The 16,840-nt window shown below is 41.2% G+C and overlaps 3 protein-coding genes across 3 annotated transcripts in view; 2 read left to right on the forward strand and 1 right to left on the reverse strand.

Moving 5' to 3' along the window:
- Positions 1 to 92: 92 nt before the first annotated feature.
- Positions 93 to 6,420, forward strand: aprt (adenine phosphoribosyltransferase). Its single transcript, XM_072671009.1, has 5 exons — positions 93 to 216; positions 413 to 516; positions 1,970 to 2,103; positions 3,235 to 3,313; positions 3,919 to 6,420. The coding sequence occupies exons 1-5, from the start codon at positions 125 to 127 to the stop codon at positions 4,056 to 4,058; spliced, it is 549 nt and encodes a 182-aa protein (XP_072527110.1). The 5' UTR covers positions 93 to 124; the 3' UTR covers positions 4,059 to 6,420.
- Positions 6,352 to 13,405, reverse strand: cdt1 (chromatin licensing and DNA replication factor 1). Its single transcript, XM_072670999.1, has 10 exons — positions 12,821 to 13,405; positions 11,345 to 11,506; positions 10,520 to 10,761; positions 9,998 to 10,192; positions 9,442 to 9,587; positions 9,254 to 9,354; positions 8,893 to 9,081; positions 8,175 to 8,318; positions 7,856 to 8,057; positions 6,352 to 6,966 (listed from the first exon to the last, which is right to left on the reverse strand). The coding sequence occupies exons 1-10, from the start codon at positions 13,316 to 13,318 to the stop codon at positions 6,803 to 6,805; spliced, it is 2,043 nt and encodes a 680-aa protein (XP_072527100.1). The 5' UTR covers positions 13,319 to 13,405; the 3' UTR covers positions 6,352 to 6,802.
- Positions 13,406 to 15,829: 2,424 nt separating this feature from the next.
- Positions 15,830 to 16,840, forward strand: part of piezo1 (piezo type mechanosensitive ion channel component 1 (Er blood group)) — a 112,764-nt gene continuing 111,753 nt past the window's right edge. The window contains exons 1-2 of the mRNA XM_072670990.1: positions 15,830 to 15,887; positions 16,654 to 16,840. The exon at positions 16,654 to 16,840 is cut by the window's right edge and continues 147 nt beyond it. The gene's annotated coding sequence lies outside the window, so the exon portion shown is untranslated. The remainder of the gene's footprint in view (positions 15,888 to 16,653) is intronic.

Here is a 16,840-nt window from a genome sequence, read left to right on the forward strand (position 1 = left end):
ACGTTAAGGGGGCTTTTATTTTGAAGTACAGTCTGACTGGGAGGATGCGCTATTTTTCCAACGTGTTGAGACTTTTATTGTGTAAAGGCTGACAATCAGGGTCCACATTTACCACAGTTCACTCATGGCTGGCAGCTCGAGGTCAGAAAAGCTGGACATTGTGGCCCAGAATGTCCGAGCTTTCCCAGATTTCCCCTCTAAAGGAATACTGTTCAGGTGAGAGCAGCTCCGGGCTGCGGGGCAGGCTGGCGGGGCTGGCGGGGCAGGCTGGCGGGGCTGGCGGGGCTGGCGGGGCTGCGGGGCTGCGGGGCTGCGGGGCAGGCTGGCGGGGCTGGCGGGGCAGGCTGGCGCTTTAGCTTGGGGCTGATGTTCAGCCGCTGGGTCATTAATGTACAGCTTTCTGCCCCTGCAGGGACATCTGCCCCATCCTGAAAGAACCGAAAGCCCTGACTGCTGTTATTGACCTGTTCGAGGAGCACGTCCGACTGACCCACCCCCAGGTGGAGCTGATTGTAGGTAAGACTGACCTCTGGCCCCACTTAGCTTCCTGTTTATCTTTTTATTATTTTTATTTTTATATAATATTTGTATTTATTTACTTATTTATTAAAGAATTATATATATATTATTTATTTATTTTAAAATTACATTTGTATTTATTTATGTATGTATTTATTTAATTATTCATTAATAAATTACATATATATTATTTATTTATTTTAAAATTACATTTGTATTTATTTAAGTATGTATTTATTTAATTATTCATTAATAAATTACATATATATTATTTATTTATTTTAAAATTATATTTGTATTTATTTAAGTATGTATTTATTTACTTATTTATTAATGAATTATATATATATATAATTTATTTTTATATAATATTTGTATTTATTTATGTATGTATTTATTCACTTATTTATTAAAGAATTATATATATATTATTTATTTTTAAATTACATTTGTATTTATGTATGTATTTATTTAATTATTAATTAATAAATTACATATATATATAATTTATTTATTTTTTAAATTATATTTGTATTTATTTAAGTTTGTATTTATTTACTTATTTATTAATGAATTACATATATATATAATTTATTTATTTTTAAATTATATTTGTATTTATTTATGTATGTATTTATTTACTTATTAATGAATTACATATATATAATATATATATATTTATATTTATTTTGAAATTATATTTGTATTTATTTATATGTATGTATTTATTTACTTATTTATTAATGAATTATTTATATATATTTTTTGGTTTTGTTTACTCTTAGGTGTAAAACACTCAGTAAACGTCCATGCAGTCCTTTACATTTAGGCCATTTTTACATTTAGGAGCAATGATGATCAATAAATTATTTGAATATAATGAAGCATGTATTTGGGACTGTAGTGACAAACGTACTCCGGTACAGAATGGATCATGGTTCCATTTTCCATTTTCAGGCTTCAAAAAGCATATATATATATATATATATATATATATATATATATATATATATATATATATATATATATATATACTGAATTACTTTTATTTTTAAAAAGTATTCGGTGGAATTGAGCCGTTCCATGTGTGTGTAAAGCCCCGTGGAAGTGGAAGCACAAGGTAGGGGTTTCTAATAAAGTGGCCAGTGAGTGGAAGCACAAGGTAGGGGTTTCTAATAAAGTGGCCAGTGAGTGGAAGCACAAGGTAGGGGTTTCTAATAAAGTGGCCAGTGAGTAAAAACACAAGGTAGGGGTTTCTAATAAAGTGGCCAGTGAGTGGAAGCACAAGGTAGGGGTTTCTAATAAAGTGGCCAGTGAGTATATTTATAGATATATAGCTGTCATGCAACATGTTTTTAAGAGTGTTGTTTACCTGCTTGTAGTATGCATGAAGCAATGTTGGTGAGAGTGTCTACAAATCTTTGGACATATTGTGTGTTTGTTGTTGCAGGTCTGGATGCCAGAGGGTTCCTGTTTGGGCCTCTCTTGTCACAGAGGTTGGGGATAGGCTTCGCTCTGGTCAGAAAGAAAGGGAAGCTTCCCGGCCCCACTGTGTCCGTAGCGTACAACCTTGAGTACGGGAAGGTAAGACCTACAAGACCGGCCAAATTTACTGAAACTATAACACCACCTCCTTCCACGCCTCTTCCAGAGCCTCTGTGCTGCATCTGTTTCCTCACCGTGGAGGCACAAGGTAGGGGTTTCTAATAAAGTGGCCAGTGAGTGAAAGCACAAGGTTGGTATTTCTAATAAAGTGGCCAGTGTGTGGAAGCACAAGGTAGGGGTTTCTAATAAAGTGACCAGTGAGTGGAAGCACAAGGTAGGGGTTTCTAATAAAGTGGCCAGTGAGTGGAAGCACAAGGTTGGTATTTCTAATAAAGTGGCCAGTGAGTGAAAACACAAGGTAGGGGTTTCTAATAAAGTGGCCAGTGAGTGGAAGCACAAGGTAGGGGTTTCTAATAAAGTGGCCAGTGAGTGAAAACACAAGGTAGGGGTTTCTAATAAAGTTGCCCGGGGAGTGGAAGCACAAGGTAGGGGTTTCTAATAAAGTGGCCGGTGAGTGGAAGCACAAGGTAGGGGTTTCTAATAAAGTGGCCAGTGAGTGGAAGCACAAGGTTGGTGTTTCTAATAAAGTGGCCTGTCAGTGAATTTGGCCACTGAAAATGGAGCTATGGAAAACACCCTCCAGGGTAGAGATTTGTGGAATATTCAGTGCCCCTCAGGGCCTCAGTTCCTTGGCTTTGAGTGGATATGAAGTACAGAGCTGTGGGTGTTGTGGTGTTGTCATTGGTTGATCCTGTTTCAGCATGTATTTAAAATGTTATGGTGGTATTTTAGCCCGTTTCACCTGACCAAGGCCTGAGTGCTGAAACACGCTGGGATTCTAATAAAATCGAGAGTCTCCAGACTGCCAGGGTTGCTGATGTTCTTTCATCTTGGATCCATCTACTTTCAGGATGATGGAGGTTAGACCTGATAGTGGTTAATATCAGTTCGCCCCTCACATTGACTCAATAAAACAAGGCCCCACCATCAACACATACATCCCAGTTAATGTTGAACAAAGATTCAGTTAGTTTTATATGTATTACAATTTCTATGTAATATTATTATTATTAATAATAATAATAATAAAAATAATAATAATAATAATAAAATTTACTTGTCAGGCTTGAAATAAGTCATTATGACTTTCTGTGTGTTTGTGTCTCCCAGGCTGAGGCAGAGATTCAAGACGATGCTGTAAAACCAGGACAGAAGGTTCTTCTCATTGATGACCTGCTGGCTACTGGAGGTGAGTTTCTATCATATGCAGTATATAGAAAGAAGCACAAGGTAGGGGTTTCTAATAAAGTGGCCAGTTTAAGCGCAAGGTAGGGGTATATAATAAAGTGGCCAGTTTAAGCACAAGGTAGGGGTTTCTAATAAAGTGGCCAGTTTAAGCGCAAGGTAGGGGTTTCTAATAAAGTGGCCAGTTTAAGCGCAAGGTAGGGGTTTCTAATAAAGTGGTCAGTGAGTGGAAGCTTGAGTTTGGGGTTTCTAATAAAGTGGCCAGTAAGTGGAAGCTTGAGTTTGGGGTTTCTAATAAAGTGGCCAGTAAGTGGAAGCTTGAGTTTGGGGTTTCTAATAAAGTGGCCAGTGAGTGGAAGCTTGAGTTTGGGGTTTCTAATAAAGTGGCCAGTAAGTGGAAGCTCAAGGTAGGGGTTTCTAATAAAGTGGCCAGTGAGTGGAAGCTTGAGTTTGGGGTTTCTAATAAAGTGGCCAGTGAGTGGAAGCTTGAGTTTGGGGTTTCTAATAAAGTGGCCAGTGAGTGGAAGCTTGAGTTTGGGGTTTCTAATAAAGTGGCCAGTGAGTGAATTTGATGGTTAATGCTGTATGTGGTACTGTGTCTTTCGTCAGGGACGCTGTATGCTGCATGTGAGCTGATGAAGAAGCAGCAGGCCGACGTTTTGGGCTGTTTGGTGGTGATCGAACTGAAGGACCTCAAAGGAGCTGAAAGACTGAAGCCAAATTCTGTGTTTTCTTTGGTGCAATATTGACCAAATGTTTCCAATCATCAATCAGATCAGTGATCATCAGCTCTGCAGCTGGGGATCTACCTTTCAGCTCTGACCTTTCCTGGGACCACTTAGTGCGTGATCAGCTGACTGAAGTGGATTTCCAGCAGGACGGTTGATGACCACTGCCATGGATTAGTCTTGGTGTTTACAGCAGTTAATTGGTGCAACATAAATATGATTTTTTATTACACTCTTAAATATGATACAATAGAAGAGCTTCAAAGGGTTCTTTGATTGATGCCCTAATGTGAAGAGGTTCTTTACCCTCAGATACTGAGGTGGAATTTGGCCTCTGCCTTTAACTAAGTGACTGAGTAGACATGCCCAAAGCCATTGCTATTGGCTATTGATGACAGGGTTGTGGGTTTGATTGCCTTGCAGTGTCAAGGCTGGTTATCGAACCCACAACCCTGTCATCAATAGCCCACCACTGCCCCCTGTCTTTATGGAGCTAAGGCTTCTTCTGTTTCATTGCAAAGAACCATTTGCAGCATCTTCATGTTTAAGAGTGTAGAGGTCACGGAGATGGTCCGTACAGGTTATCTAACGGGGAATAATGCATGGCTCAGATTTACACTGAATTACTGCTAGGAAGCAATTATGCTGATGTCTCACGCATCTGAAATACCTCATGTTTTACAATCATTCTATTTGAGATCTGAACGGTTAGTAAACAATCATTGTAACCCCTAGATATTCTGGGTTTCTTCGTCAATAGGGCTCGTTCCTGGCTTCAGCACGGGCATTCGATGTTCAGATAGGATTTTTATAGTCATGAATAGGAAGGAAAAAATATTGAAGTTGATGTTGAACAGTGCAAAGAGATTTCGGAGGTACAGTAAGTAATGTTGTGTTTGTATTTAAGGGCAGTTCCAGAGTAATTTGGTGTGAAATGTTCCAATCTAGAATCAATACTGTCCACCCAGAGTTTTATAATGCTTTAAAATGAGTATTTTAAAGAGTGTAATAATCTGTTGGTTATTGGAACTAATTAGGAATCACTTAATTGAGCTTGTTATGTATTTGCTAACCAACAATGCCAAAAAAAACCTTAAAGAATGAATTAAAAAGGTTTTAATGAACTTTTCTGCACATATCCGGTCAAGATTTAAAACCAAAAGTAAAAGTGGCAGCAATAAAATATTCATTATATTCACCATATCCTTTTTCTCTTAATCAGTTTCCCATATTTTGTCAAAAAAAAAAAACGTGAGACACTAATTTCAGCTCTCGGTTTGAAAGGAGTTTGTGTTCCTGCTTCATTTGTATTAGTAACTCTTATTTTGACAGAACCCCCTGCTCCTAGCATAACCAGCAAGCTGATTGGCTCCTTTTCTTGAAAGAGCTTGGCTGATGCTCACATTTATGGCATTTCGCTGACGCTCTTATCCAGAGCGACTTATAAGGTTACTCGTATTACAGAGGAGGGCCAATGTAGTGTTAGGAGTCTTGCCCAAGGACTCTTATTGTTGTAGTGCAGCACAGTCACCCAGACCAGGAATCGAACCCCAGTCTCCCACATGGCGTGTGTGTGACAGGTAGTGGTGTTATCTGTTGTTCCACACCAACCATTTTTTTTACCACATTACCCTCCATTAATAACATCTCTAAATTAACTGACTTGAAGATTTTGCCTCTTTACACTCAGCCTGTGTTCATATGAGACTCTCACTCCTCCCACCAGTAGAGCTCCGCTTTCCACTCACGCACCAGGGCTGTGATGGGGGGCAGGGGTCTGGCTCTGTACCTCTTAACCACACACCATCACATTTTTTTTAACCACACCTTTACTAGTCACCACTGCCATGGAGTAGTCTGGGTGTTTACAGCAGTTAATTGGTGCACTTGCTTGGGATTGATTTTGGTTGTTTAATCCAGATGTTTAATTACGGCATTTGGCAGCAGCAGTAACACCTTATTCCAGAATATTTCCTAGTAATCACGTCACGACTAATCGACTGTTAAATTAGCTGACAACTAATTTGGTCAGATTTTAGTCGACCCAGTTGAATAGTTAGTGCACTCCTAGTTTGGATAGTAAATAAAATGGCTGGATTTGATAGAACTAGGCATCACAATGACAATTCACCGTCATGGGAAAGAAATCAGTGAGTACGTTTCTCTATGATGGACCATTTCACACCAAACCCGACTCTGATTCACTAATAATGGTTGCAATTCTCCTTTAAGATCATTACTGTATGAGGTGACAGTGTGATTACTAAAACATGAAAATATTACTTACTGTAATATTTCAGTGCCTTTATGGGGACCCGTTTAGGAATGTTAGGAAAAATGGTTACTGTAATCTGGTCTGGATTAAAAGATGGCTTGAAAACGATCCGTCTGAAACAGCCTGTTTTATTAGACATCCAAGCAAAACCTTCTAATAAACCATCTTCATTATTCCAGGAAGGCTTTATCAGCTCAAAACGGCAATAAGCACAACCTCTCGGCGAGCGCTGCGAACCTTTAAAAAACACAAAGCCATTCTAGTTGAGACGCAGTTTAAAATGAAAAAAGGTACTTTCACAATAATTAAAAAAAAAAAAAAACACTATAAAATAAAATAAAAATAAAATTCAAGTAATGTCACAAATCATTTTCCTTTTAAAGCTCGAAGGCCAGGGTTTAAAGCAGCGCCGCCTTCGAGGCGGAGCCACAGAGTTATTCCCCTTAACTATTGCACACGGATCAGAACACAGTCCACAGTCTTTTTGTTCTCAGTGTCGTTCTTCCTCTTTTGTCTTCTGACTCAGTTTCTCCAAAACCAGGTTCATGTTGGTGTTCTTGTTCAGCTTGAGGTAAAAATCTTTTCTGATTGGATGTATCGTGAGCCACTCGGGTGCCAACTCTGCCAGCAGACGAAGGTGTTTTTCCATCTCCCCTGAAATTAGAAGACGCACGGTTAGTTCTAATGATTCAACAAATTTAGTAAGCATAAATGAAGACAGTTCTTTCATATAAAAGAGATTACACTACTTTCCTTTTCAGATATAATTGAAACACTATGTGCTGATGGCAGTTCTGCATCTTCAGAACCTGAGCTTTAAAACGAGCCATTTTATTATTATTATTATTATAATTATAATAGTAGTATCCGCTTTTTCCTCTCATTTTCAACACAACTTTGGGCCGTCAATCCTCCCTCATCACACGTGATGCCCCCGCACAATTTAAGCTGTTCATTTTGTGAACTGCGGTCAAAGCCAGTTGTGCCCTCTCTGGGCCTTGGCTGCCGATGGCTAGCAGCATGACCGGGATTCGAACCAGCGAACCAAGCCATTTTTAGTGAATCTCATCACTTGTTACATTTTATACTCTGTAGTATCTCCACCCTCCATTTCAGTGGGTCTCCCGCCCTCTTGGCAGATTTGAAAAGGCTGGGCTTAGTGATGTCAGTGCAGGCTGGCTAGAAAGTAGCCAATCAGAAGCTTTTCTGACTTGATCACCACCACAGTAACCAGTGGGAGCGCCAACATTCAGAAGGCCACCGTCCCGATACATAAGAGGGGGGAAAGCCTCCATTTAAACCATTAATAATTGAGGCAGTTACAGAATTGTAGCAGAACTGCATTTACAGCCACTAGGGGGAGCACTAGTCTCCAGGTTTGAAACAGTAGAAGTGAATTTGATCATTTATTGATTAAAATGGCTTTTGTTGGACAAATCACTTTGTCAAATGTGTAGAAATGCGGCTGACATCGCAGGCCGAATGATGCCGATTCACCCATTGAGGTCCTGCTCCAGCATCCGCCCAATGCAATCACGCTCACCTGTGCTGAGAGAAGAGCGGTAGCTGGCGACCACGCGACTGCAGGCGATCTCCATGATCAGCGCCGGCTTCTTCTCGGCCACAAACACGTTTCTCAGGATTCTGGCCAATTCCGGCAGACGCGTCATCATCCCCAGGCGCTCCTCCTGCTCTGGGTTGCGAGTCATCGCCGCCTGCAGTTTCTGAGCCTCTTTGGCTCGGATCTGAGCAGAACACACAAGAGCAGTTACATAAACAGTGTTGGTGAAAGCGACTAAACGACACCAATATGGCCAGCAGTGAATCCACTGATGATGCAGTGAACGGGTTTAAACACATACCCTTTCCAGCAGGGACTGAGACACCCCTTTGAGAGCGCCGGGCGTTTGGGTGGGGGTCTCGATGGGTTTCACCGGGGGTTCGGGCTCTTTTGCGCATGAGGCCTCTGCTGTTTTCAAAGCCATATTAGCCAAAGCCTTCTCCATCTGAAAAGGCCCAGGAACACAAAGTAATTAGACCACCAATTCTACCAATACAGCCTGGCCCAGCTCGTACTTACAGTCCGGATCTGTTAAGGAGTTCTGGCTGATTATTTAGGACTAAAGTATTGGGACACTTGTTCATTCAATCTTTTTCCAAAGATTCATAATAATTTAAAAGGGTTGATGCTGCTTTTATTGGAGTACCTGTCTCTACTGTCCAGAATAAGAGCTTTCTACTATTCAGGAACAATCATTGCTGTGAGGATTTGACTGCATTCAGCTACAAGAGCTGACCTCAACCCAAACGTACTGGATGGAGCACCACTATCACTCCAGAACACACAGTTGGGGGGGGGGGGCTTTATACCCCTCTACCCCACGCCTGGTGTTAGACAGAATGGTGCCGATAGGTTCATGTTTATTTATCTGCTCCTGCAGAGAGTCCTATTCTATTGGCAGTACTTCTCTACAGGGGCTAGACAAGCTGTGTGTGCATTTGCACATCTGTGTCAGCAATGGGTGCAGCTGAATGGATTAACATAGAGTCATATGACTCACGGTTACGGCTTTCGCTTACCTTAGGGGTCATGAGGGCACGAGCTTTGTCCAGAACTTCCTGAGCAGTGGTCAGTTTCTCGGTTTGTGGAGGCCGAGGTAGATCACTGAGCTGAATATTGGGCACTTCATCCACGCTGAACCTGGGGTGCCAGCGGGTAAGCTTGTCGTCCGGGACTTCCACAGGAGGGTTCAGGGTGGCTAGGAAGACCTGCAGGACAGTGGAGACGGTTATACTTGGTCATGGTGTTTAAAGGTAGGCTGGATTAATATGCAGTCAGGTCACTGAATCACCACTGAACCGAATCAATCACCACTGAACCGAATCAATCACCACTGAACCGAATCACTTCACCCGAGACCAATATAAACATAGCACCCACCTTATGGTGTCCTTTCACAATCTCAACCAGGTTCTGATGGAACAGGCGCCTCCTCTCCAGCAGACGAGTGGCAGACAGCACAGGCCGGACTCCGTTTGTTTCTGAGGGAAAGCAGAACTGCGTTAACACCTGGATCATGAATCAAATTCACAGAGTAACCATATGAACCCCTTCCTGAGATCACCCACCTTCTCCAACCACCGGCTCCACAGTGAGCTGGTAGGCAGACTTCTTTGCTGTGGCGCTAAAGTTCGGGATGTTCTTCTCCTGCCGGAAGGTGTAGGCAGAGGGGTACACCGACTTAATCTGACCAATATGGGTCTCCTCAAAACGCCTGAGAATGACAAGAAAAGATGGTAAGCAACAAGATTTGGAAGCTACTTTAAATTGACAAAAGTATTTGGACACCTGCTCATTCATTGCTTCTTCTAAAATCATTAAGATTAAAAAGGAGCTGATTCTGCTTTTGTTGGAGTAACTGTCTCTACTGTCCAGAGAAGAAGACTTTCTACTAGATTTTGGAGGAGCATTGCTGTGAGGATTTGTTTGCATACTGCAACAAGAGCATTTAGTGAGGTCAAGATGCTGGATGATTATGATCAGCATCAGCACCACACCTCATCTGTTACCATCAATCATTCCAGATGACAGTTCTACCACTGCTCTACAGCTCAGTGCTGGGGGGCTTTACACTCAACCATGAAACGTCAAACCCCAGGCGCCCAAATCGACCCCTGCTCTTACTTGTGCATCATGTCCTGGACCCCTTGCTTGACTTTGGCGAAGGTGACCGTTTCAGAGCGGTTGAAGAGCATGCCGACGATGGTGTCCATGCTGCGGAACATCTCGGCCAAAACCTTGTACTTGTAGGGCAAAGTGAGACCAGGAAGAACATCCTGAGCTAGTGTGTGGTAGCGCTGGTAGGCAGGAAGCTTCTCTCTGAAATCAGAAAAGTGCTGAATATGTAAGCATTTCTGATCCGAATTAGAAAATGAGAAAATTCATACATTAGTTTATTTATCATATTTTGGTGTTAACTGTGCAGTTAATTGCACAATTGGAGCAATTAACCACTGGATATTTACAATTATGAACAAATTTGCATCAGTTTTTAGTGAAATTATGGATCTAGAGTCAAGAATACAGAATATAGCTGAATAATGAAAAATAAAGATTATAAAAATCAATAAATAAATAATTTCCACACAATTCAAAGATGTACTACATAAACACACACACAAAAAGTGCAACTGCTCCTCGACGTACCCTTCCTCAGCCTTGGATTCAGTCTGTGCTTGCTTTTCGTCTGCCTTGTCCTCCTCCGTGACTCGCTCAGCTTTCCTCTGCTGAACTTTGGCCGAAATCTCTCTGGCGCTGTCGAGTCTGGCTTTAAGCTCAGCGAGTGCCGACACCGGGGCCGGGGTGGGAGAGGTCACGCTCTCAGACTGACCTTTCAGCTTCTGCAGACGAGATTTCAGCGCCGCCACGTCCTCTCTGGAGAAGGTTTTCTGAAAAAGCACAACAAATAATCAATCATTAAGGACAGAAATATACTGGTGATAAAACAGCTTCACCACAACAGGTGAAGGTGGTCAATGGGCACGTCTGCCTGCTGAAGTTCAAATATTTAGGGTTTTTGCACTGGAGAGCCAAGATTTTGGGCGACTGGCTTCCATTAGCTTTTAGCCACATTAGCCTGAGAGCTACAGTGCAATTCTAACGGTATTTGGTATAAATATGGATGGATTTGTGTTTTGTAACATGATTTTTCAACTTTTAAAAACCCAATATTATAATTTTTATTGCCCACCTTTTGATTCCCTTTGCTTATTTGTATTAGGACACACAGCATGCTTTGCGTACCGTGAAAATCGCCAGTGCTTAGAAATCGCTGACAAACTGCACGTCTAATTTAGTCCTGTTTGTAAACATGGGCCTACTGGCAACATGCTGCCTAACGCAAGGCGTGGGCTAGAGGGGTATAAAGCCCCCCAGCATTGAGCTGTGGAGCAGTGGAAGAACTGTGTCCTCTGGAATGATGGATAGTGGAGCTCCCTAGCTATATTACTGCAGTGAGCTGCAGAAGCCTACCTTGGTCCTGGTAGCCTGCTTGGCCTTGGTAGGACTGCTGTGGACACTGGCTTTGTTAACAGGGGGGTTGTCTGGACTCTTATGGACCACATCCTCGGACTCTTTATGGACGGACCGTGAGTGAGCCTTGGGGTCAGCGCTGGCTGAGGCCGCGTCTGGAGCCTGTGTGCAAACATCACAACAACCAATCAATTGGCGACATCCCAAAGAGCTGTGAATTCTCGGATCGTTTACCTGATTTACACACCAGCGTTCACACCCGCCCGGCCGTCAGTCTGCACCACCCTTTGATTAGTATGCTAATGTGGGCCTGGGTTTAGAGGCTGTTAACTGCAGTCATGTGCTGAGACTCAATAGAAGAGCAAAGTCCAAACCTGATTAGATGGGTGGTTGTTTATCTGCACACTGTGGAGCAGATGACCTCCATATAGCCTATGAGGCTGCAAGGGTATTCCTGCATCCTAGGCGGTTGCTATACCATGGGGCCTGGGCATTTCAAGTGGTTGCTAGGGTGTTGCTATGGTACTTTAGTTAGCTACTTTGTTGTTCCAAGTGGGTTCAGTAATGCTGCAAGGCAGTTGCTACACCCCAGGTGTTCGATACGGTGTCATTACCTGTGGAGCAGATGACCTCCATATAGCCTATGATGCTGCTAGGGTTGCTAGGGTATTCCTGCATCCCTGGCGGTTGCTAGGGTATTCATGCATCCTAGGCTGTTGCTCCTGCTGTCTTGCTAGTGTAGCTGTAGTATTTCAGGTGGCTTCAATGATGCTATCCTAGGTGGTTGCTAGGGTGTTGCTATGGTACTTTACTTAGCTACTTGCCTGTTACAAGGTGGGTGCATTAATGCTGCAAGGCAGCTGCTACACCCGAGGTGTTCTATACAGCGTCATTAGGTGGTAGTTAAGGTGTTGGAGACGAAGTGTGGTAGTTGCTATGAAATTTCAGGCATCCCAGGTGGTTGTCATGGTATGCCAGGTTATTCCTCCGATTTCGCAGTGGATTGGTAAGTGGTCAGAATGGTGTTTAAGGTAGTATCCGGTGTGTTTCTGGGTGGTTGACAGGTTAGCAGATGCTGTGGCATTTCAGGTGGTTGCTGTGGTTCCTCAAGCAAGCTGGGAAGCACCACCCCACACTGCTAAAGCTTCATCTAGTTTGTAACCCTTACTGCCACAAAGGATCTACACAACCTGCATAACAGCAGTTCACACAACAACCCCCTCACCCCCTATACAGGGCTCTAAAACGGGAGCGTGTTTGTCTGCAGAACTTGTATTCATGCCTTTACAAGGACCAACTGTACCAATACAGCTAAAACCAAAAATAATGCTACTTCTTCAGAACTTCTTCGAAAACGCTGTTTTGACCACAAGTATTCGAACAAAAACTGTTTTGCTACTAGGTCCTCACAAAGATAGTAATACAAGCGTGTGTGAGAGTTAACGCCGTGTGTGTGTGAGCGTGTTCCAGACTAACCTGCTCCAGCTTGGTGAGCTGCAGCTTCTTCCTCGCCGTGCTCCTCTTCTGCTCGGCCGCTGGAGCCGCAGGGGCTTCGCTCTGCTCCTTCCCCGCGACCCTGAGGCGCTTCTTGGCGGTGCTGTGCTGCTCCGTGGCGGAGGTAAACACGGCGGTGCTCAGGTCAAACTCCGCCTCGGCCGAGCGCCGTTTCGGGGTGCGGGGGGTCACGGCCTCGGGCTGCTGGAACTCCACCGAGGCCTTACCGCTCTCAGCCGCTGGCTCCAAGCGATCGCATGCGGGATCAGCAGCCACAGCCTCGGCGATGACCCGCAGAAACTCCTCCTGGACGCCGCTCAGCGCCTCTGCCGGGACCTCACTGCGAGTCTGCCGCGTTCCCCTTCTCTTTGTGCCGGCGTCGTGCTCCAGCAGCCCCGGGGTCCTCGCTTTCCGCCCTTTCTGACCTCCGGCCGCCCTCTTATTACGCGAAAAGAAATCAGTAACTCGAGCTTGAGCCATTTTAGCAAAATATCCCTCAAATTACTGATAAAACCTGTAATAAAACAACTAATAAGACCCGAAGCTCCGAGCTGCTCCTCCTGCTGCTGCTCCTCCTGCTGCTGCTCCCCCTCTGAGCTCCTGCTTCTCTGCCACTTTCCCGCGAAATTGTACCATGTGACCTTTGTAGGCGGGACTCGCCTCAAAGCGCGTAAGCGTAAAATGCTGCCATTGGTCGATTTGTTGATCAAACAACGTGTGATTCGCTGTGATTGGACAGAACGCCAAAAGACGTGAAAGGCGATCATGTTTTATTGTCTTTTTCTTTCTTTCTTTCTTTTTGATCATTTTAAACAATCTGCTTTTGTTATTTTAAGTAAGATTCATCTTAAGACATGAATAAAAAATAAATGATAATGAAATCAATTTCAGAAATGTTCATGCTTTTATTTGACTAAACAGGGCGTCAAATGTTTGTCCAATCATCATTAAGATGCTAATATTTTCTTTTTTATTCAGATATCTGTTTCTGAGATGTCCTTTCTTACAAAATATTTTTTAAACAACTACTTTGCTATTGGCAAAATATGTTTATCTTAATAAGTCATGCTTTTTTAATTGGACATTTTATTCATACCAATATGGCCAGATATAAAATATTTCAGAATTTATAAAATAAGGAGGAATATATATATATATATATATATATATATATATATATATATATATATATATATATATATATATATATATATATATATATATGAGGACAGATCAGGACTGAGTCTCTCATGTTTAATCAGAGGTTTATTTATCTGCACTATTAACACTGTAATGTACACATGCACATGTTTATTTGGTACTGCTGAAAGCTCCTCCTGCACATCATTTATTCTTTATTCTTCATTACAGCACTGCCTTTCTTCCCCGGTTAGGTTCAAATGTATTTTTATTACATTTATTTATTGTATTTTTGTATTACTGATCTATATAGATCTGTTTGTCTTTGTATTTTTGTGTGAATATGGGGCAGTTGTTCGTAATGCTTGTTGTTAAGGCTTGGATATATATATATATATATATATATATATATATATATATATATTTCTATATCTATTATATATTATATATTTATCTTTAAAACATATATCTATCTCAACTTCTCAGTATATATCTTTAAGATGACCTTTCAGAAATGAAAACATAGATTAAACGATACAATTATTAATTGTAATTATTTATTTTATTATAAAGTATTAGAAAAAAAGAATAATTTTCACAATTAGCCTTGCTAATAGCCTTAGCCTTATACATACTTGCTATATATATATATATATATATATATATATATATATAGATATATATATATAGATAGATAGATAGATCTAGATAGATAGATAGATAGATAGATAGATAGATGGATATTATATTAATTTATCTTCAAAACATATATCTTATATCATATATCTTCTCAGTATATGAAAACATAGATTAAATGATATAATTATAAATTATAATGATTTATTTTATTATAAAATATTAGAAAAATAGAATAATAGAATAATAGAATAAAAAACAACAGCCTTATATATACTTGCTATATATATATATATATATATATATATATATATATATATATATATATATATATATATATATATAATATTGCTATATCCCAGGTGTGTGTGTATATATATATATAGACGGATAGATGGATATTATATTAATTTATCTTCAAAACATATATCTATCTCTTATCTCAACTTCTCAGTATATATCTTTAAGATGACCTTTCAGAAATGAAAACATAGATTAAAATGATAAATTATAATGATTTATTTTATTATAAAATATTAGAAAAAAAGAATAATTTTCTCAATTAGCCTTGCTAATAGCCTTAGCCTTATACATACTTGCTATATATATATATATATATATATATATATATATATATATATATATATATATATATATAGATATAGATCTAGATAGATTGATAGGTAGATAGATAGATAGATAGATGGATATTATATTAATTTATCTTCAAAACATATATATACATATATATATATATATATATATATATATATATATATAAACAATATCTATCTTCTCAGTATATGAAAACATAGATTAAATGATATAATTATAAATTATAATGATTTATTTTATTATAAAATATTAGAAAAATAGAATAATTTTCACAATTAGCCTTGCTAATAGCCTTAGCCTTATATATACTTGCTATATATATATATATATATATATATATATATATATATATATATATATATATATATATATATATATATATATTGCTATATCCCAGGTGTGTGTGTGTATATATATATATAGACGGCTGAGAATTTGAGACAGACAGATGGTTTAAAGGTAATTAGACAGACAGTAAATTACACTGAGCGCTCATACCCGCGTCCACCGCTAGAGGTCGCCAGAAGCGCGGCGCTATGCAACCCGCCTCACAACAGATGAGTCAATAAACAGGACGGGAAAGTTTGAAGGAATGTGGAGCGCGAGGCTGGACCACGACTAGTTCAGCGCGAGATCATTAAACTGGGCTTTATAATCCGTAAGTAGAGCACGAACACCTTTACCACGCGCTGTCAGCTCACACCGTACCTCCCACACACTGGAGAAGACCCCACTCAGCTGGGGTGTGGGGTTGTGTGTTGATCACACGTGGCGTCAGCTGCTACTCCACACGGTGCAGAAGCTGGAGAGTGAGCCTGCTGGTGTTAAGCAGAGAAGCTGGAGCTCAGTTTGGGCTTCGACTGTCCTGGGGAAGGTGGAGAAGGATGGCTGTGTTGGGTAGTTCTGTGTGTACAGGGTGCTTTCACTTCCTCGTGCAGGTTGAAGAAGCTCTTGAAGCCATGAAGAAGGTCCACAAGCTCAAGTTACAACATGAGAAACCACCACCAGCACCACCATCTCCACCTCAGGTGGAGATGGTGGTGCTGGTGGTGGTTTCTCATGTTGTAACTTGAGCTTGTGGACCTTCTTCATGGCTGAGGTGGAGATGGTGGTGGTGGTGGTGGTGGTTTCTCATGTTGTAACTTGAGCTTGTGGACCTTCAAGGCAGGTCTGGCTCTGGACAAGCTGGACAGACTGCTCTGACAGTGTTTCAGTGTGTGTGTGTGTGTGTGTGTGTGTGTGTGTGTGTGTTGTAGGGCTGAACAAGCTTTTAGGGGCTGAAGTAGTTGAAGTTCCTCCTCAGTTCCAGGCAGGGGGAGGTTCTAAACTCTCTCACTCCCTCAGTCTGGAAGGCTGCAGAAAGTTGAGCGAGTGTAGTCTGCAGTTGTTCTGGTGAATCACTTTTTCCTTGCTCTGCTTCGCAGGGATTGCACAAGCCTTGAGAAGAAGAGTCAGCGTCTGGGAGCGTTGTCCTGAACATCTGGATCTGCAGACGGCGGAGTCGGACTGGCAGGTGGTCGTTTCCCAAGTCGACCCGAGAGTGGGAATCAGGATGTAGGCTCTCTCCACCAGTTTGGGATACCAGTGACTGACGTGAGCTTTTCTGGACCA

This window comes from Salminus brasiliensis, chromosome 25 (assembly GCF_030463535.1).
Source record: "Salminus brasiliensis chromosome 25, fSalBra1.hap2, whole genome shotgun sequence".
In the NCBI taxonomy this organism is placed as follows: domain Eukaryota; kingdom Metazoa; phylum Chordata; class Actinopteri; order Characiformes; family Bryconidae; genus Salminus; species Salminus brasiliensis.